The sequence below is a fragment of the Halyomorpha halys genome, unplaced genomic scaffold, assembly GCF_000696795.3.
Source record: "Halyomorpha halys isolate HHAL.00 unplaced genomic scaffold, Hhal_1.1 Scaffold243.1, whole genome shotgun sequence".
In the NCBI taxonomy this organism is placed as follows: Eukaryota; Metazoa; Arthropoda; class Insecta; order Hemiptera; family Pentatomidae; genus Halyomorpha; species Halyomorpha halys.
The window spans coordinates 336,564-351,671 of NW_027106548.1; the positions used below are offsets into that span (position 1 = coordinate 336,564).

A 15,108-nucleotide genomic window follows, 5' to 3' on the forward strand; every position below is an offset into this window, starting at 1 on the left:
AATATTTATTTAAAAAAGAAATATTTCCTTTGAATACAAACTGAATCCCTATTGCTATTTTCGGTTTCCCTTCTGACATGAGGGAGAGAGGGTGCCTTCAGGTAACCTCCTAATTCTAACCATGGTGGGGCGTCAAGTATTCATTTCGTGGAACCACCAAAGAAATAAAAGTTGAATATCCAGGCCAGCTTTAACTCGCTGGGCTGCGAACGGCTCTTGAGTCATCATCTATGCATCGTAAGCTAAGGATGATATGTTCACATTTTTCACTTATATTACTTTATTATACGATTTTGTTTTACTCAGAGTTATTGATTTATGTGTATGTCGAGTTTGTAGTGTATTATTAATTAGTTTTGAAAATTGACTTAGTTTTTAATGAGGTGTAGATAGTTAATCGTAGATTATTGATTGGAGAAGATGCTCGGGGGTGCGGTCAGCAAAGAACAACATAAATAAACAAAAAAATACTTATTTATGCCGACGTTTCGACCTGAGTTTCAGGTCTTCATCAGGGTGTCAAGCGGAGAAGGTTGGCTAAAACTGATAAAGACCTGAAACTCAGGTCGAAAAGTTGGCATAAATAAATATTTTTTTGGTTTATTTATGTTTTTCTTTGCTAATCCCACTCCCCGACCATCTTCTCCAATCTGATTTAATTTTTGAGTATATTAATCAATTTTGTTATTTGTAACATTCTGCAACCATTTATTATTATTTTTTAATTCAAAGCAAAAAAAAAAATGATTAATATCTAGAGAACATGCGCATAGTAGAATAATCCCGAATCGCAAAAACAAGCTAAGGGTATTTCACATAGTAGTAAATTTTAAGATCTATATAGTGGTTTTACTTCAACATTTGTACAAAGGATTTGTAGAGGAAAATGCAGAAGAATCGGCATAATCCAGTATAGTGTATCTCCGTAATTCGAAGTTCGGTACTCCAACACTCCAGTTATCCAAACCTGCTTAGGACTCTGTCGGTCAAATACCATACGCAATTCATGGAACCCATTGTTAGGGAAAGAGAGCATCTATGAAGTATCATCAGACAGCAATGATGAAGCCAACCCCATATTATTTCGGCCTTGATTAAAATTATGCACCCTGATGCTTCAGTCAATGTTATCGGTGTTGAAGGTCGTGGGGAGAATGAATTCACATTTAAAACTGATGAAGGAATCGTTCAGAGTGTTACGGAAGCAGAAGAAGAAGGTCAAAGACAAGTTGAGGAACCAACTGCTATAAAGCATGAAGAAACAATGTCTCATTTCAATAACTGTCTAAACAACAGATAAGAAATGATATACCCTGGCAGTCTGGGAGGAGCAGTAGAAAAGTCTCAGTAAAATAAAATAACCAACTTTTTATTTTTTTTTTATACTGCTAACTATCAAATTTCTTATACAATAAGTAAAAAAGAATTAATTAAATAAAATTAGTTATGAGGTGTAGATAGTTGACCGTAGATTAATGATTGGTTGCGGTCAGCAAAGAACAACATAAATAAACAAAACCATATTTATTTATTTTATGCCGACGTTTCGACCTGAGTTTCAGGTCTTCATCTGGGCTATAGAACAAAAGAGATAACAAAAACATTTAGAAAAACATACAATTCAAAAGGAATAGTATACAAAAAATTTAGAATAATACAAAATATTGAATTAAATCATAAATGATAAAAATTGATAACTGATAATTGAATAATAAAAATTTTTTTAATTAATTGATAATCGTGGAATTGGATGGTAACAGACTGTAAATAGTGACCGATGAAATATAATGTCATGTAGGTAAGAAGATATGTATAATATAAGATTTGCAAGTAGTGTCTAGAAAACTGAAAAAATAAATAAATAAATTGAATCTACAAATTGAACACTATGACAGACAATGAAAAATAGTGAGTGGCTTATATCTGAATTACAGTGTGAATATTAATATGCACATATATATTTATATTTTTAGTATAGGTATATAAGTTAATACTGTATGTTTCTCTAAATGTTTTTGTTATCTCTTTTGTTCTATAGCCCTGATGAAGACCTGAAACTCAGGTCGAAGCGCCGGCATAAAATAAATAAATATGGTTTTGTTTATTTATGTTGTTCTTTGCTGACCGCACCCCGACAAACTTCTCCAATCATTAAAATTAGTTATGTATATTTCCTAATATTCTCAGTGATCCGAACAACCCCCTGCAGTAATTAATTTAGATTACCAAGATTACACTGTACTTCAAAATATTACAGAGGGAAAAATAACATCGGTCATGTTTTGGGAGCCATTAAATACGAGACTAAGAAGAGACAATAAAGGCACTGGTGCCGCAATACAGCATTCGCCCACAGGCTGTGCCTTCCTAATCCCTGCCTTATCTCCAATCTCGAATCCACGACAGTGCTAAAGCTGAGGCAGAACATCAGTAGCCATTGGGTCGCGCGACAGCCTCCATGATAGTCGACAGCTACATGAAAAGGATGATCGCCGTGTTTTTCCTTTCTATATTAGCTGTCATAACAGCAGAGGCATTCAGGTAACCCCCGCTCCATGAAAGCTATAAATTATTAATTTTAGTTATGCAACGACTGGTTTCAACACGCTTTAGATTGTTGCTAAATATTTTACTTTACAATTAGCTCATAAACTCTCCGTCTTATCTCTCTGTGCTAATCCTTGAAATAAGCATAAAATTATTTTTCATTTGTTTAATCTTTTAACATTCACATTCAAATCAATTAGAGACATCAAAACAAAATAATATATAGGAAGATGGTCAGGGTTGCGGTCAAAGGAGAAACAAAAATAGTTTACAACTATTTATTTTCCTGTATAGGAAGATGGTCAGGGTTGCGGTCAAAGGAGAAACAAAAATAGTTTACAACTATTTATTTTCCGACGTTTCGCCCCACTTTGTAAGGCTTCATCAGGGCTGTTCAAAGCAAACGGGTGAGCAGTGATTGATTTTTACGGTCAACTATATATACATATATACAATGATAAGAATAAAAAAACCAAAGATAAAATACAATGATAATAATAAAAATAAGTAACAATGGCAAGAGTCAAATTATATTATAAAAATACGTAAAATATACAGTTAAAAAAATACAGGAGATGTACATAAATTGACAGTTCACCCGTTTGCTTTGAACAGCCCTGATGAAGCCCTACAAAGTGGGGCGAAACGTCGGAAAATAAAGAGTTGTAAACTATTCTCCTTTGACCGCAACCCTGACCATCTTCCTATATATCAATTTTTACGGTCAACTATATATACATATATACAAAACAAAATAAATTTTATATATATATGTACATACATACAAAATACATGGTTAGCATTAAAAACGGAAGCAATTTTGGTGATACAGATATTGGAGGAAATACATTTGGACAAGTAGATAGGTTTGAGTATTTAGGTTATAAGGTGATTAGAAAAAACGAAATTGATGAGAAAAATTAACCAAGGTACGGCTAAAAATAATTTAAAATATGTCAAGGAGGGAAAAACTTTATTATAACAACAAAGATGTTCTGAACAACTTCATTAGATTCCTGCAAGCTACACAGCATACTTATTCAAATTTAATCAGACAATTGTTTTGTCTTAGAACATAATACTATGTATTATGACATTTTTTTTTCGTTTCATTGCTTTAGTTCTTTTATCTTTTTTTTTTACTTGTTTCTTTACTTTATTGGTTTTTTTTGTTTTGTAAATCCCTCCTATTTCTCTTTGTACCTCTTTTACGTCATATTTTCTCTTTGAACCCAATGTGGCTTTCCTCTTTTTCTCTTTCTTTATTATTCTCCACTTTGACAAAAATAGAGCACACAATGCAGCTAATATTCACTTTAAAACTTTACATAAATAGAATATAAATTCGTAATATATATGTCATATAATTGATAAAAGTTTAGATACATAGATATATAAATATAAATAAAAAATAAATAAATTACAAATAAATATAAAAAAGTAACAACTGTATGTAAAAATAAAGAAAATTAAATTTGCTTGTTCTAATACAAATTGTCACATATTATAAATACTTTTTAGCCACACCTTAGTTAACTTAAATTATATGTTATTTATTTTCTTACATTGTTACAATATTTTAATTGTATCTTTTTTTTTAGCCCTTAAGAAACCCTAAAAACGTTGGCTGGTAATAAATAACACAATTACTATTTGAGTTATTTTTTCCAATAATTTTAGCCTTTTTGTTTTGCCCCTGATGAAGGCCTTCAATGTTGGTCAAAACGTTGGCTATAAATTATTATTCTTGAACTCCGCAATTCGGACCCCTCCCTCTAATTTATATTCCGTCAATCATATATATATATATTGCGAGCTCCGTCATATTCCTTCATTTTTTTTTTTAAACTGTCTGCTTCCATTAATTTGTTTTTTTTTTCGGCCAAGACGCCCATTGGAGTCCTATACTGCCTACCATGGTTGGGGGTCAAAGTTCTTCATTTTGTGGGACCGCCACTTAATGAAAAAAGTCAACGTCCCAGGCCGGATTCGAACCGGCACCGCCAATAGACATCAAATTGGTAAGACTGTGTCTTAACCACTGAGCAATGGGCGGCCCCTTTCATTAATTAATTGGTCCTTTAATGCTTGTAACAGCAAAAAGAAAATTATGGGGTTGAAATTTTCAAAAATTCTTAAAATGTTTTCCCTGTTTAGTCCTAAGTTGACGGTACCAATTGTTGAATAAACAGATTAATAACGAAATTAAATGCAAAAATCTCATCCAGGATTTTTGTCTTGTTCGCAGGTACCTGGCTGCCAAACAGAGCAGTTGGCCCCTGATGGTAGTCCACGACACAGACCCCGGGGTAGACGACGCCATGGCGATGTTGATGCTGCTGTCACGCAGGAGTCACGCTGAGCTTCTTGCGGTGACCTGCGTCGCGGGGAACACCGGAGTACTCAACGGCAGTCAGAACGCCTGGCTGGTCCTCGAAGTTGCCAACCGGACCGATGTATGTTATTTTAGTACACTCTTAACTAGCTGATAGATTTAAATGGTCTTGGAAATAAAAGTACATATTATTAAACCGCTGATACTCAACTCAGTCCACAGATACCAATATACAGTGGAAGTGGGCACGGGATGGCCTTCCAGGTCGAGTCCGACCACTATTTCGGGGACGACGGGTTCGGCGACGTGTACCAGAGGCCGGCGAATCCTCCACTGCTTGAGCTGCATGCGGCTTTGGCACTGGTCAACATAGTGAAAGCTCAGCCAGGTTCATCTCTTTATAATTTAATATCTTAAATTAGTTAAGTGAAGAAAGGGAGAGTATTGTTAAGATATTATTGGAAGAGCCCAAAAGATTTAATTCTATCCAGACAACGTTTCGACATCGTCAGGATAGGTACGGGATATATTGATATCGAAATATGAATATTTAGTTAATAATAATCGATATTCTGTAACCGGTTATATCAGTTTTAGAAAAAAAAATTAATTAAAAAAAAAAATGCATTAAATAGCCAACCAAAAATTCAAAGGCAATGTGCGTTCTAGAAATTATCACACACCTCATAACTTCAATTAAATTATTTTGACCTGCAAGAAATTCAATAAATACCGATAACATCCAAAATTATTTAATCAAAATATCGATATTTCATATAAAAAAAAAAATATTTTAAGCGCGGTTTTAGAATTAAATATTAATTTTTGACGCGAAATAATATTTTGATATCGATATTCCACTTTTATATTACTATTAACAAGTCGAAATAGTACAAGAGCCGACGAGGAGAAAAAGGCAGTAATCCACCCTAATTTCTGATTACTTCAATGAAAACTATGTATAATTAATAATCAAAATTGATGAGTCTGCCAAGTATAGATAGGGAAATAAAAAATGGCGTCTGTTTCAAAACCTTAAAAAAACATTAATTTTTCATTTGGAGATCTATCTGTATATCTTAAAAACTGTAAACAACACTAGAAAATCTAAGAGAACATTATTTAAAGGAGAGTACAACAACATTTTTATGAAATTTTGCTTTTTAAAAAGCTATGTCTCGAAAAATATTTAACGTAATTAATTCTATTAGGGCTCATATTTTAGAAAATTTACTCTTCTTTAAATGATGTTCTCTTAGGTTTTCTTGAATTGTATCTACTTTTAAAGACATAGAACTCCGAATAAAAAATGATTTTTTTTTATCGTTTTGAAACAGCCGCCTTTTTTTATTCCCCTAACTATACTTGACAGACTCATCAATATTGACTATTAATTATACATAGTTTCCATTAAAGTAATAAAAAATTGGGGTGAGATAACTGCCTTTTTTCTCCTCTTGGGCTCTTGTACTAAAAGAGACATTGCACAAGATTCTTACTTTTCTATATCTCATTTACAAATTTCAGTCGGGCTTACACTTACTCATTCATATCAGTCAGACTGTCATTCTAGATGACAATCTAGTGGCCGCTCAAGACGATTTATCATTCCTTCGCTGCTATTTGAGAGCTTTTGTTGTTATGAAATCATCCAGCAATGTCCAATAGTTTTAATTGAATGTCCTTTTGATTGCAGGGAAAATTTCAGTCCTTTGTACAGGACCGCTGACTAACATAGCGCTGGCCATACACCTTTACCCAAAGTTCCTGGAGGATGTTAAGGAAATGGTCGTTCTGGGAGGTTCATACAAAGGTAAGAGCAATGAAGAATTTTGATATTGAAAAATATAAAATATCAATAGCTTGTACTTACGACTTTTATATAAGTCAAAGTAAGAACATATGTTTAAGAAAGGTTATATTCATACCGTCAAATGTTACATAGAAAATGAACAAAGCGAATAATGAAAAATGTAAGAAAAGGTCCTAAAATTAATTAAAATAATAATAATGAATAGTAAAGAAACAATCCAAAGTAGAGGAAGGTTATAATAATACAGATCATCTTCAAACCATAGAAAACTGTGATATATAAACGACACGGAATAAACGCGAAAAGCAAACTAATAACAGTAAATGATTATAGTAGTACTTAAAAAATAAAAATAATATTAGCAATAATATAACAAAAAATTACAAATATGATATGTATAAATGAAAGTATATTCGATTAGACGAAACTGATTAAATGATAACAAAGTGAAGAAGATTGTCGACCGTATGAAGTAGATTGTAGGAAGATACACCGAGTGGCGGACGATAAAGCTATCAAAATAGTAAAAGAAAACTAATTTATTGCTAGCTAATGTTTCGCGCCACATTGTACGTTGAGTTGTTCTTTGTACTAACATTAGACAGCCCTGAGGAAGCCCTGCAAAGTTGGGCGAAACCTTGCTTAACAATAAATAGTTTTCTATTATTATTTTGATACCCTTATTAACCGCCATCCGGACCAACTTCCTCCGATAACAAAGTACTTATAAACAGTATCGAGAAAAATAAATTTAAGTAAAAATAAAATAAAAGCACATTGGCAACTGTATAGAATATTTATATTCAGGTTTTGTCAACCTCATGCGGAAGGCGAAGCAGGCATCCAGAGATCTCAGTGCTTCTCTGTCAGCCGTGTCACTGGTATTGAAAGCCAGTAGAGAGTGCTCAAATCGTATACATTCATTGAAGGATACAAATCTGTATTTCATGAAATATGAAGATTGCTGAAACGTACGAATGGAACTGGACTTAAAAATGATTTTATACAACAATCAATCAAAAGATGCTTTTTGCCAATTTTTTCTTCAGATATGTTTTTTAAATCATTCTTACAATCCTAACCGTCCGGTTGAGCTATAAGCGGTAAACCAAAAAGACGTCTCAAATCAAATCAATCAAAGAATACTCCTAAAGATTTGTAATTAATTAATGGGATTCAGAGAGCTGTTGACATATTGTCTGTACTGAGAAGAGCTTAATATAATCAGTGAGTGTACATATTTAGACTGAAGATAAGGTGGCAATAAAGCGAAGGATATATTACTTTTTCGTGAGACTGGTTTCGACATAAATTCGATAAACTTTACAGCACGCTTAGCGATAATTTTACGGTGTAAAGAATTTCAAGAACATGCAAATGAAAATAAATATAGAATTATTTAACATTAAAAAAAAATCATTTTCAATAAAATCATAGATTGGAATAACATTGTATGTGGTAATTGTCAAGCTGTGTAAGACAGGCCAAATAATGTATGATTCTAATTTATTTGTATTAATGATGTCCTCTGTGATATATACTACATAATTATAATTGAATCAATTTAAATTCTTACGCTATTGTCTGAGTAATAATACAACGTATGCTATGAAATAAAAAATTGTTCACAGAATTTCCTCTGGCTAGAAAGGAAGGAAATCTCTTGCATTGCTAAAAATATACAGCCGAATCATCTAAACTTAAAAAAATCTCACACTTTTGAAAAGAAATAGAAATACAGTTTCAACAAAAATACAAACCAACAAAAGGAATTAAGGGCGTCTTATATTTTAAGAAAATATATAAGAGGCATACTAAAAAAACATTTGCTGGCAACAAGCTGTACTTGGTGGGAAGAGGAGGTAAGCCATAAACATTTAATCAAACCGAAAATGGTTAATTGAAATTTTAGGTACCTTAGTATTGGCAGTAACATTAGCTCTGTTTTAATAATAAATAATAATAATAAATAAAATACAGGTAGGATATGTAATATCTAAATGAAAGTACCATATAATCGATAAAACAAAAACTGATTAAATAATAAAAAAGTAATTATAAACGATATCTAGAAAATTAAACTTAAGTAAACATGAAATAAATGCACATCGGCACCTGTAAAGAATATCTTTATCACATCTATTCAGTCTTCATGATTCAATTGCAATTTTTAGGGCTCAAGTACCTTCAAATTTAGCCGCAATTCCTATCACTAATGTTAGAAATTGTTGGTCCAATTAAATTTAAGATTTATTCAATTGCCGTTTATTGACAGTCGAAATAGCGGGAAAAAATCTTCACTCGACCATTCTATAAAATTATTTGGCTGAGGACGGAATATTTTTTTTCATTATTGCCTGAGCAAAGTGTTTAAGAAAGGTCCCCCCTCACTTCTGAACTGAAATTCATTATGCCATCTAGTGGCAAAGATAAGCGGTAGGAGACCTGGGCAGCCGTCTTGATCCCGAATAAAATATGGGTAAGAACCAATAGAGTAGCCATCTTGACCTGCAGAGGGGAAGAAAGAGACAGAACTCTTCAAGAAGGACTCTTCTGATAATAATGATGAGGGAGTAAAACGTCACACCCTGGCAAGAGAGGCGCCGGCGGCAGAAGGATGAGGAAAAAGAACCAAGAGGGAACCCTTCTTCCATCTTCACATTCACACCAGAATCAACCTTCAAGCCCCAAGAATTGTTACGGTTGTCATGGTGAAATAAAAACACAGGCTAGATCTGTGTAGACAATCTGTGTTACGGTTGTCATGGTGAAAACAAAACAAGAGAGATATGTTTTTAGACGACTGGGTTTGTTTTTGTGAAGGCGACAGTTTTTGATTTTGAACACGTATGCTCAGACAAATGGGTTTTGGTTTAGTGAAGATGACAGTTTGATTTCGGAACACGTTACGATTGTTAATTGTGAAGTGTTAATAGTTTAAAGGCCCTCTGTCAGTACTGTTTGAACTCGAATATAACCATATGTGAAATGTTGTCATATATGTTTTGTTTTTCAAAATTATGGTGTTTTACTTCAATGAACGGTCATTAAAACTAGAAGTGGGGATATAGTGCAGTGACGTTTCTTCAGCATGTCCTGGATAAGAGAATAATAATGTAAATATAGTTATTAAGTTAAGGATAAGTCAACCTATAAGTTTTATAACAACAATTGTTTTATTAATTGCATTCTTTTTTTTTTATAAATACGTTTATTTATAATCTTATTTATAAAAACAATAGTTTTAATAAATAAGCATTCTTTTTTTTTTCCTTTTTCATTCTCTGTATATAGATATCTTAGTATTATTAAACTTTTGTACATATAGTTCAGTTGTTCTTTCTCTGCATTCAACTTGTTAATTTACTTATGTTTTTTTTTTTTGTTCACGGAATATTACGATAATTCAACAGGTAACACCCCTAGGTTTTCTGTTATCTACATGTAAAGGTATTCACCAGGGGTCATAATTCAACAAATGTTTATATAGAGGTATATTTTAGTTATATTGTGGGTATAATGCTTCGGGGTTTTCGTTATTTCCAAGAAAAAAATAACGTGGCGCCTAAGGAGTAATCTATTCTTTATTGTTTCCTTTTGTGATTATATATATTTTTTTATTTTCCTTTAACTCACCCCCTTCTCCGCTGAGCGTGGCCTACGATAAACTTATAACTAAGGATAAGTTAAATTTGCGGTTATAGAATATCAAACAAGTAAAACGTAATACTTTCATCAATTAATATAATGAAACCAAAACTATCACTAAAAAACTAACCATATTGTAACCATTTTGTTCAAACCGTAAAGCAAATTGTTTCAGAAAACTTATAAAGAAAGAATAAAGGTTATTTCATTTGAAAAGCATGACATCAATTTATTATAAATACAGTTCACTCCATCATTACCAGAAAATTACAAGTAGTTCTTTATTAAAACCAGCCATACCAGCATATAATAATTAATTTGGGTAATATCCCCCAACTTTTACTCCGGGTAATACCTAAACTAAACTCAAAGAATTATTTTAAGTCTTCGTCCACTGTCAAATCGTTTATATCGATCAAATCCATTTTATTGAATTTGGAAAGAAATGTAATAATACACACTGTAACTGGAACTGGAACTATAGAAGGTTTTCTGAAAGGTTACATACTTAAACTTAGATTCACTCTAAATCTCAGTTTAACTGACTATCATTGTCTGGTAAAGTGTAACCCCAGACTTCAAGATTAACCTTTAACTAATGAGAGAGCTACTAATGGGTAGTTTCTCTACAGGCCTGTACCATTCCATTATAAACTTACATTAAATTTACTGAATGTATCACTATGCACAGTTGTAAATTTCAATAAAAATTAAAAAAAAAAAAAATCGTTTAACTTAGTTAAAGGTTATTTTTTTCTGACTCGGTGGATAATTATTGATTTTAGCCGAACTTTAAGAAATCGTAGTTTAAACTGCGATGGTTCGACCTGCCTTTATAGACCCGTTTTAAAATTTTTGTATATTTTTTTTATGTAGATTTGAAGAAGCCCTGCAAAGTGGGGCTAAACTTTGGTTATTATTAATAAAATGTTTTGGACGTTTTTTGATCTCAACTCATTTCTCTAAAATTATTATTGTAACTTATAGTTAGTTACCTTCAACTTTTCCAGTAGATTAGTGAGAGTTGAAATGTAAACAAGCTTCCATCTCTGAATAATTTTAAGTAATGAAGAGTTCTCACTAAAAAGGTGATGACTGAATTAAATTTAATTTAATTTAATTTAATTAAACATTAAACATATTTATAGATAACATAAAAAACAAAAACTTTGATAATAGAAAATTGAAAATATTAATTTGAGATTGGTGAGTGACCGTCTGTAAAATACAATATATTTATTGCAGTTTAACTATATGTATTTTAATATCATACATCCCTCTTATTATGTTTATTATCATATAACGTCTATCTATTTTTTGAAACATTCCTAATATTATCTTATTTTAATGTTATTTTATATCTGTTTGCTTCCAAATGTAACGCCATTTGTTAAGCGAGAAATCCCCCCACTCCCCTGCCCTGTTGATACCTTGCATTCTCCTCAAGCTCATAATTTATCTTATTAGATTTCTTTCATTTATAATCGCGGCTGTCCTATTTTGTATTATTTTTCTTGACCTCGACTTTATTCTTATTTCCATCATTTTCTGTCTTTCGGTATTTACTTTATTTATTTTTATATTTATTTATTTGTATCTACTTTTTTATTTGTTATTATGTTATTATTTCATTAATTGTCTAATACTTTTTTGTAATTCTTGTTTATTTATACTTTTCACTGAACATGTTATTTTTGTTTTCTTTGATCATTTTTATATAAACACTTGCATATTTTAAATCATCCTTAGCCACATCTTAGTTTACTTTTATTTAATGTTCTACATTCTCTTACTTTGTTACATTATTTCACTTGTTTCTATCTTTTTAGCCCTGACGATGGCCTGCCAAGTGGGACGAAACGTTGGCTCACAATAAATAGCTTAATTACAATTTGAGTTCTTCTGACGATATTCTTTTTATAAATATATTAACATATTTTCAGTTTTGGAGCCTTTGACCTTCGCAAAGGATTAAAGACTGATTCATTGCTATCTTCATTGCTTGCTCTTTTAAATTAAATTTAAAGAGATTAGATTAAATCAAAAAGAAACTTTTTAGGCAGAAAGTTCATTTATTTATTTTTTTATAAGCAACCCTCAAATATTTCTCAAAATGATTATTAAATTCTTTTTAAAGTCTGATCTACATGACTATTATAAGGCCTATCTGGACATACGGAGATGAGCTTTGGGGCTCCACTAAACCATCAAATTTCTCCCGAATCCAATCCTTAATGCTCCTTACTTTGTCACAAATCAAGTCATCCATCAGGACCTCAATGTTCCATATGTTGCCGATTTGGCCAGAACCAGATACCATTCCTTCCATGATAAACTTCTCAACCACCCAAATACACTTGTTTCTAACCTGGCTTCTCCTTCATTACATAATAATCCTTCTAGGCGTCTGAAAAGAAGATGGCCTCGAGATCTTCCTCTATAGGAATGTTATTGGATTCTACCAGTGGGTAGATTCTCCACATGTTTGTATCATGTCACTATGTCATCTACAGCAAATTTACTTGTTGTATATATTTGTATACAGTTGTAAATAACAATAAATAAATTATAAAATAAAATTCTTTTATACAGGCGGAGGGAACACCAAACCCGGGGCTGAGTTCAACTTCAACTTCGATCCGGAAGCCGCAGCATTAGTTTTTTCGAAAGCCCCCCAGGACAAGTTGATAAAGCTCCTCCCGTTGGAAACTGTTGAAAGCAATTCTCTCTCATTGGTAAGTGTCAGGCTGGGAAAAATAATTTTATTCTATTTTCGAAAAATGAAAATCTTATTTGGATTGGTTTGTCCACGGATTACTAAAATATTTATTAAGAAATATATTTATTATGGGTTACTCATTGTTACCTTTCAAAGAACACCATCTACATAATATATTTTTTGAGGTAATATCATAAAAGAATAGGAAACATTAGGGGTGTTCGTAATGTGTTAAATGTAAAAAAAAAGCAATTATTTTATTTATTTAATGATATTTACGTAAAAAAACATCAGGTAATGGAATGGAAGAGGAAGCAAGTTCAGAAACTAGTGGGCTTAGGTGGTTAGGGAGTTTATAATGGAAAGATTGATATCTGGTTCGGGCTAGCTCGGTTACACAGGGAACATTAAGGTCTTTTTGGATGATTTTATTTGTGACAACGTAAGGAGCATTGAGGATTTTACGAAGGATTTTGAATTGTAAGGATTGGATACGAAAGAAATTAAAAGGTTTAGTGGAGCCCCAAAGCTCAACTCCTTATGTCCAGATAGACCTTATCATTGTCATGTAGATCAGTATTTTGTAATAAATTGGAAGTATAGACCGTTTGTCTAGTAAATGTTGTAATAGTCGGAATCAACAAGCAGTTTCCTGTCTTTTCAGTCTTGTGTATGGATTGCGAGTTAGTCGTTTGTCCAGATGTAGTCCAAGACCCACCATTTTGACCGCCCAGAACATCTTCCATTTATTCCTGCACACGACCAATTATCTATATTCCAATTAGAGATAATTTATTTGAAGTTTGTGCTAGAATAGTTTCAGATCAAATTATAGACATGAAAGAAGCATTTGTTCAATGCTATGAACAATGAGAAATATCCAATTGGGACAGTAGATGCGATAGTACACCACAAATACTATCAGATAATTCCCTAACACGCGGTCCCAAATCTGATACGCCCTCTGCATGGTGAACTCCTTTGTTGGTGCTGAATGCCGTCACAAGTGGATGTTTGTGAATAGTGTAGTGTTTACATGACATTACTCACTGCAATGGTCCTCTTTACTGCCATCAGCGAGACTGCATTTGAAATGAGATCTCTATAGATAGATTGTCCCTTTGTAACAAAAAAATATTTCAAATAAAGTTTTATGTTTTGGGCACTATTCGGGGTGTGCCAGTGTACATGTTCACTTTCCTTATTTTTTTTTTCAATATTATATTTATTTATTGATAGATATTACAATCTGCCACACAGTTATGGGCAATAGGTAATGATCTCATACATACTAAAATAAAAAAAATAAATAAAATAAAATAAAAAAATAATAATAAAAAAAAACTCTCTTAAAATATATACAAACAAAAGAATAGACAAGATGAATATAATCAAACTATCTGTATGAAAAATAAATAAATAAAATAACATAATGATAAAATAATATATGCAATATTTACACAATCAATCTGAGGATCCCTGAGCCCACTCTATTCCCCAAGTGTGAGGGGTATAGCAGAGCTCAAGAGATCCCTGCGCATCCCTCTCGCCGCATCACTGGTACGTTCCTTATTAATACAATTTTTAGAATATATGTTTAATTTTCTCTGTGTCATAACAATTATGTGTGGTCTATCATTTGAGGAGATTGTTAATTTTCTTTCTACAGCACACCCAAATCTGGAATTTTGGGATTAAGTACTCGAGAGGACGGATGTTTTTAGTAAATCGGATTTTTGAAAAATTCATATCAAATACTTTAACAACGCGTCTTGAAAACAATTATAAAAGTTTTATTTTGTTTCATGATTTGCGTAATAACGGTGAAAAAAAACTAAAAAAAAAAATCTGTTCTTTTCTTACCTTCGTCATTATTTATGGTCACCACATATTACTATTACTAATTGCTTATTTTGTCTTACTTAACTTTATATTTGTTTCTTTATTCTAGTATGTTACTTACATATTTCATAAATTACTTATATTTTCTATCTGTTTGGTTTTTCCTGTAATTTTTTTTTAAATTATTATTACTAAATTAAAATA

General features: G+C 31.9%; 1 protein-coding gene across 1 annotated transcript in view; it reads left to right on the forward strand.

The window, feature by feature from the left end:
- Positions 1–2,374: 2,374 nt before the first annotated feature.
- The window catches only part of LOC106680106 (uncharacterized), a 16,758-nt gene continuing 4,024 nt past the window's right edge, over positions 2,375–15,108 (forward strand). Inside the window, exons 1-5 of the mRNA XM_014419596.2 lie at positions 2,375–2,541; positions 4,796–5,003; positions 5,105–5,270; positions 6,579–6,695; positions 12,936–13,078. Of these exons, the coding sequence (XP_014275082.1) occupies positions 2,459–2,541; positions 4,796–5,003; positions 5,105–5,270; positions 6,579–6,695; positions 12,936–13,078 (717 nt within the window). The 5' untranslated portion in view covers positions 2,375–2,458. The remainder of the gene's footprint in view (positions 2,542–4,795; positions 5,004–5,104; positions 5,271–6,578; positions 6,696–12,935; positions 13,079–15,108) is intronic.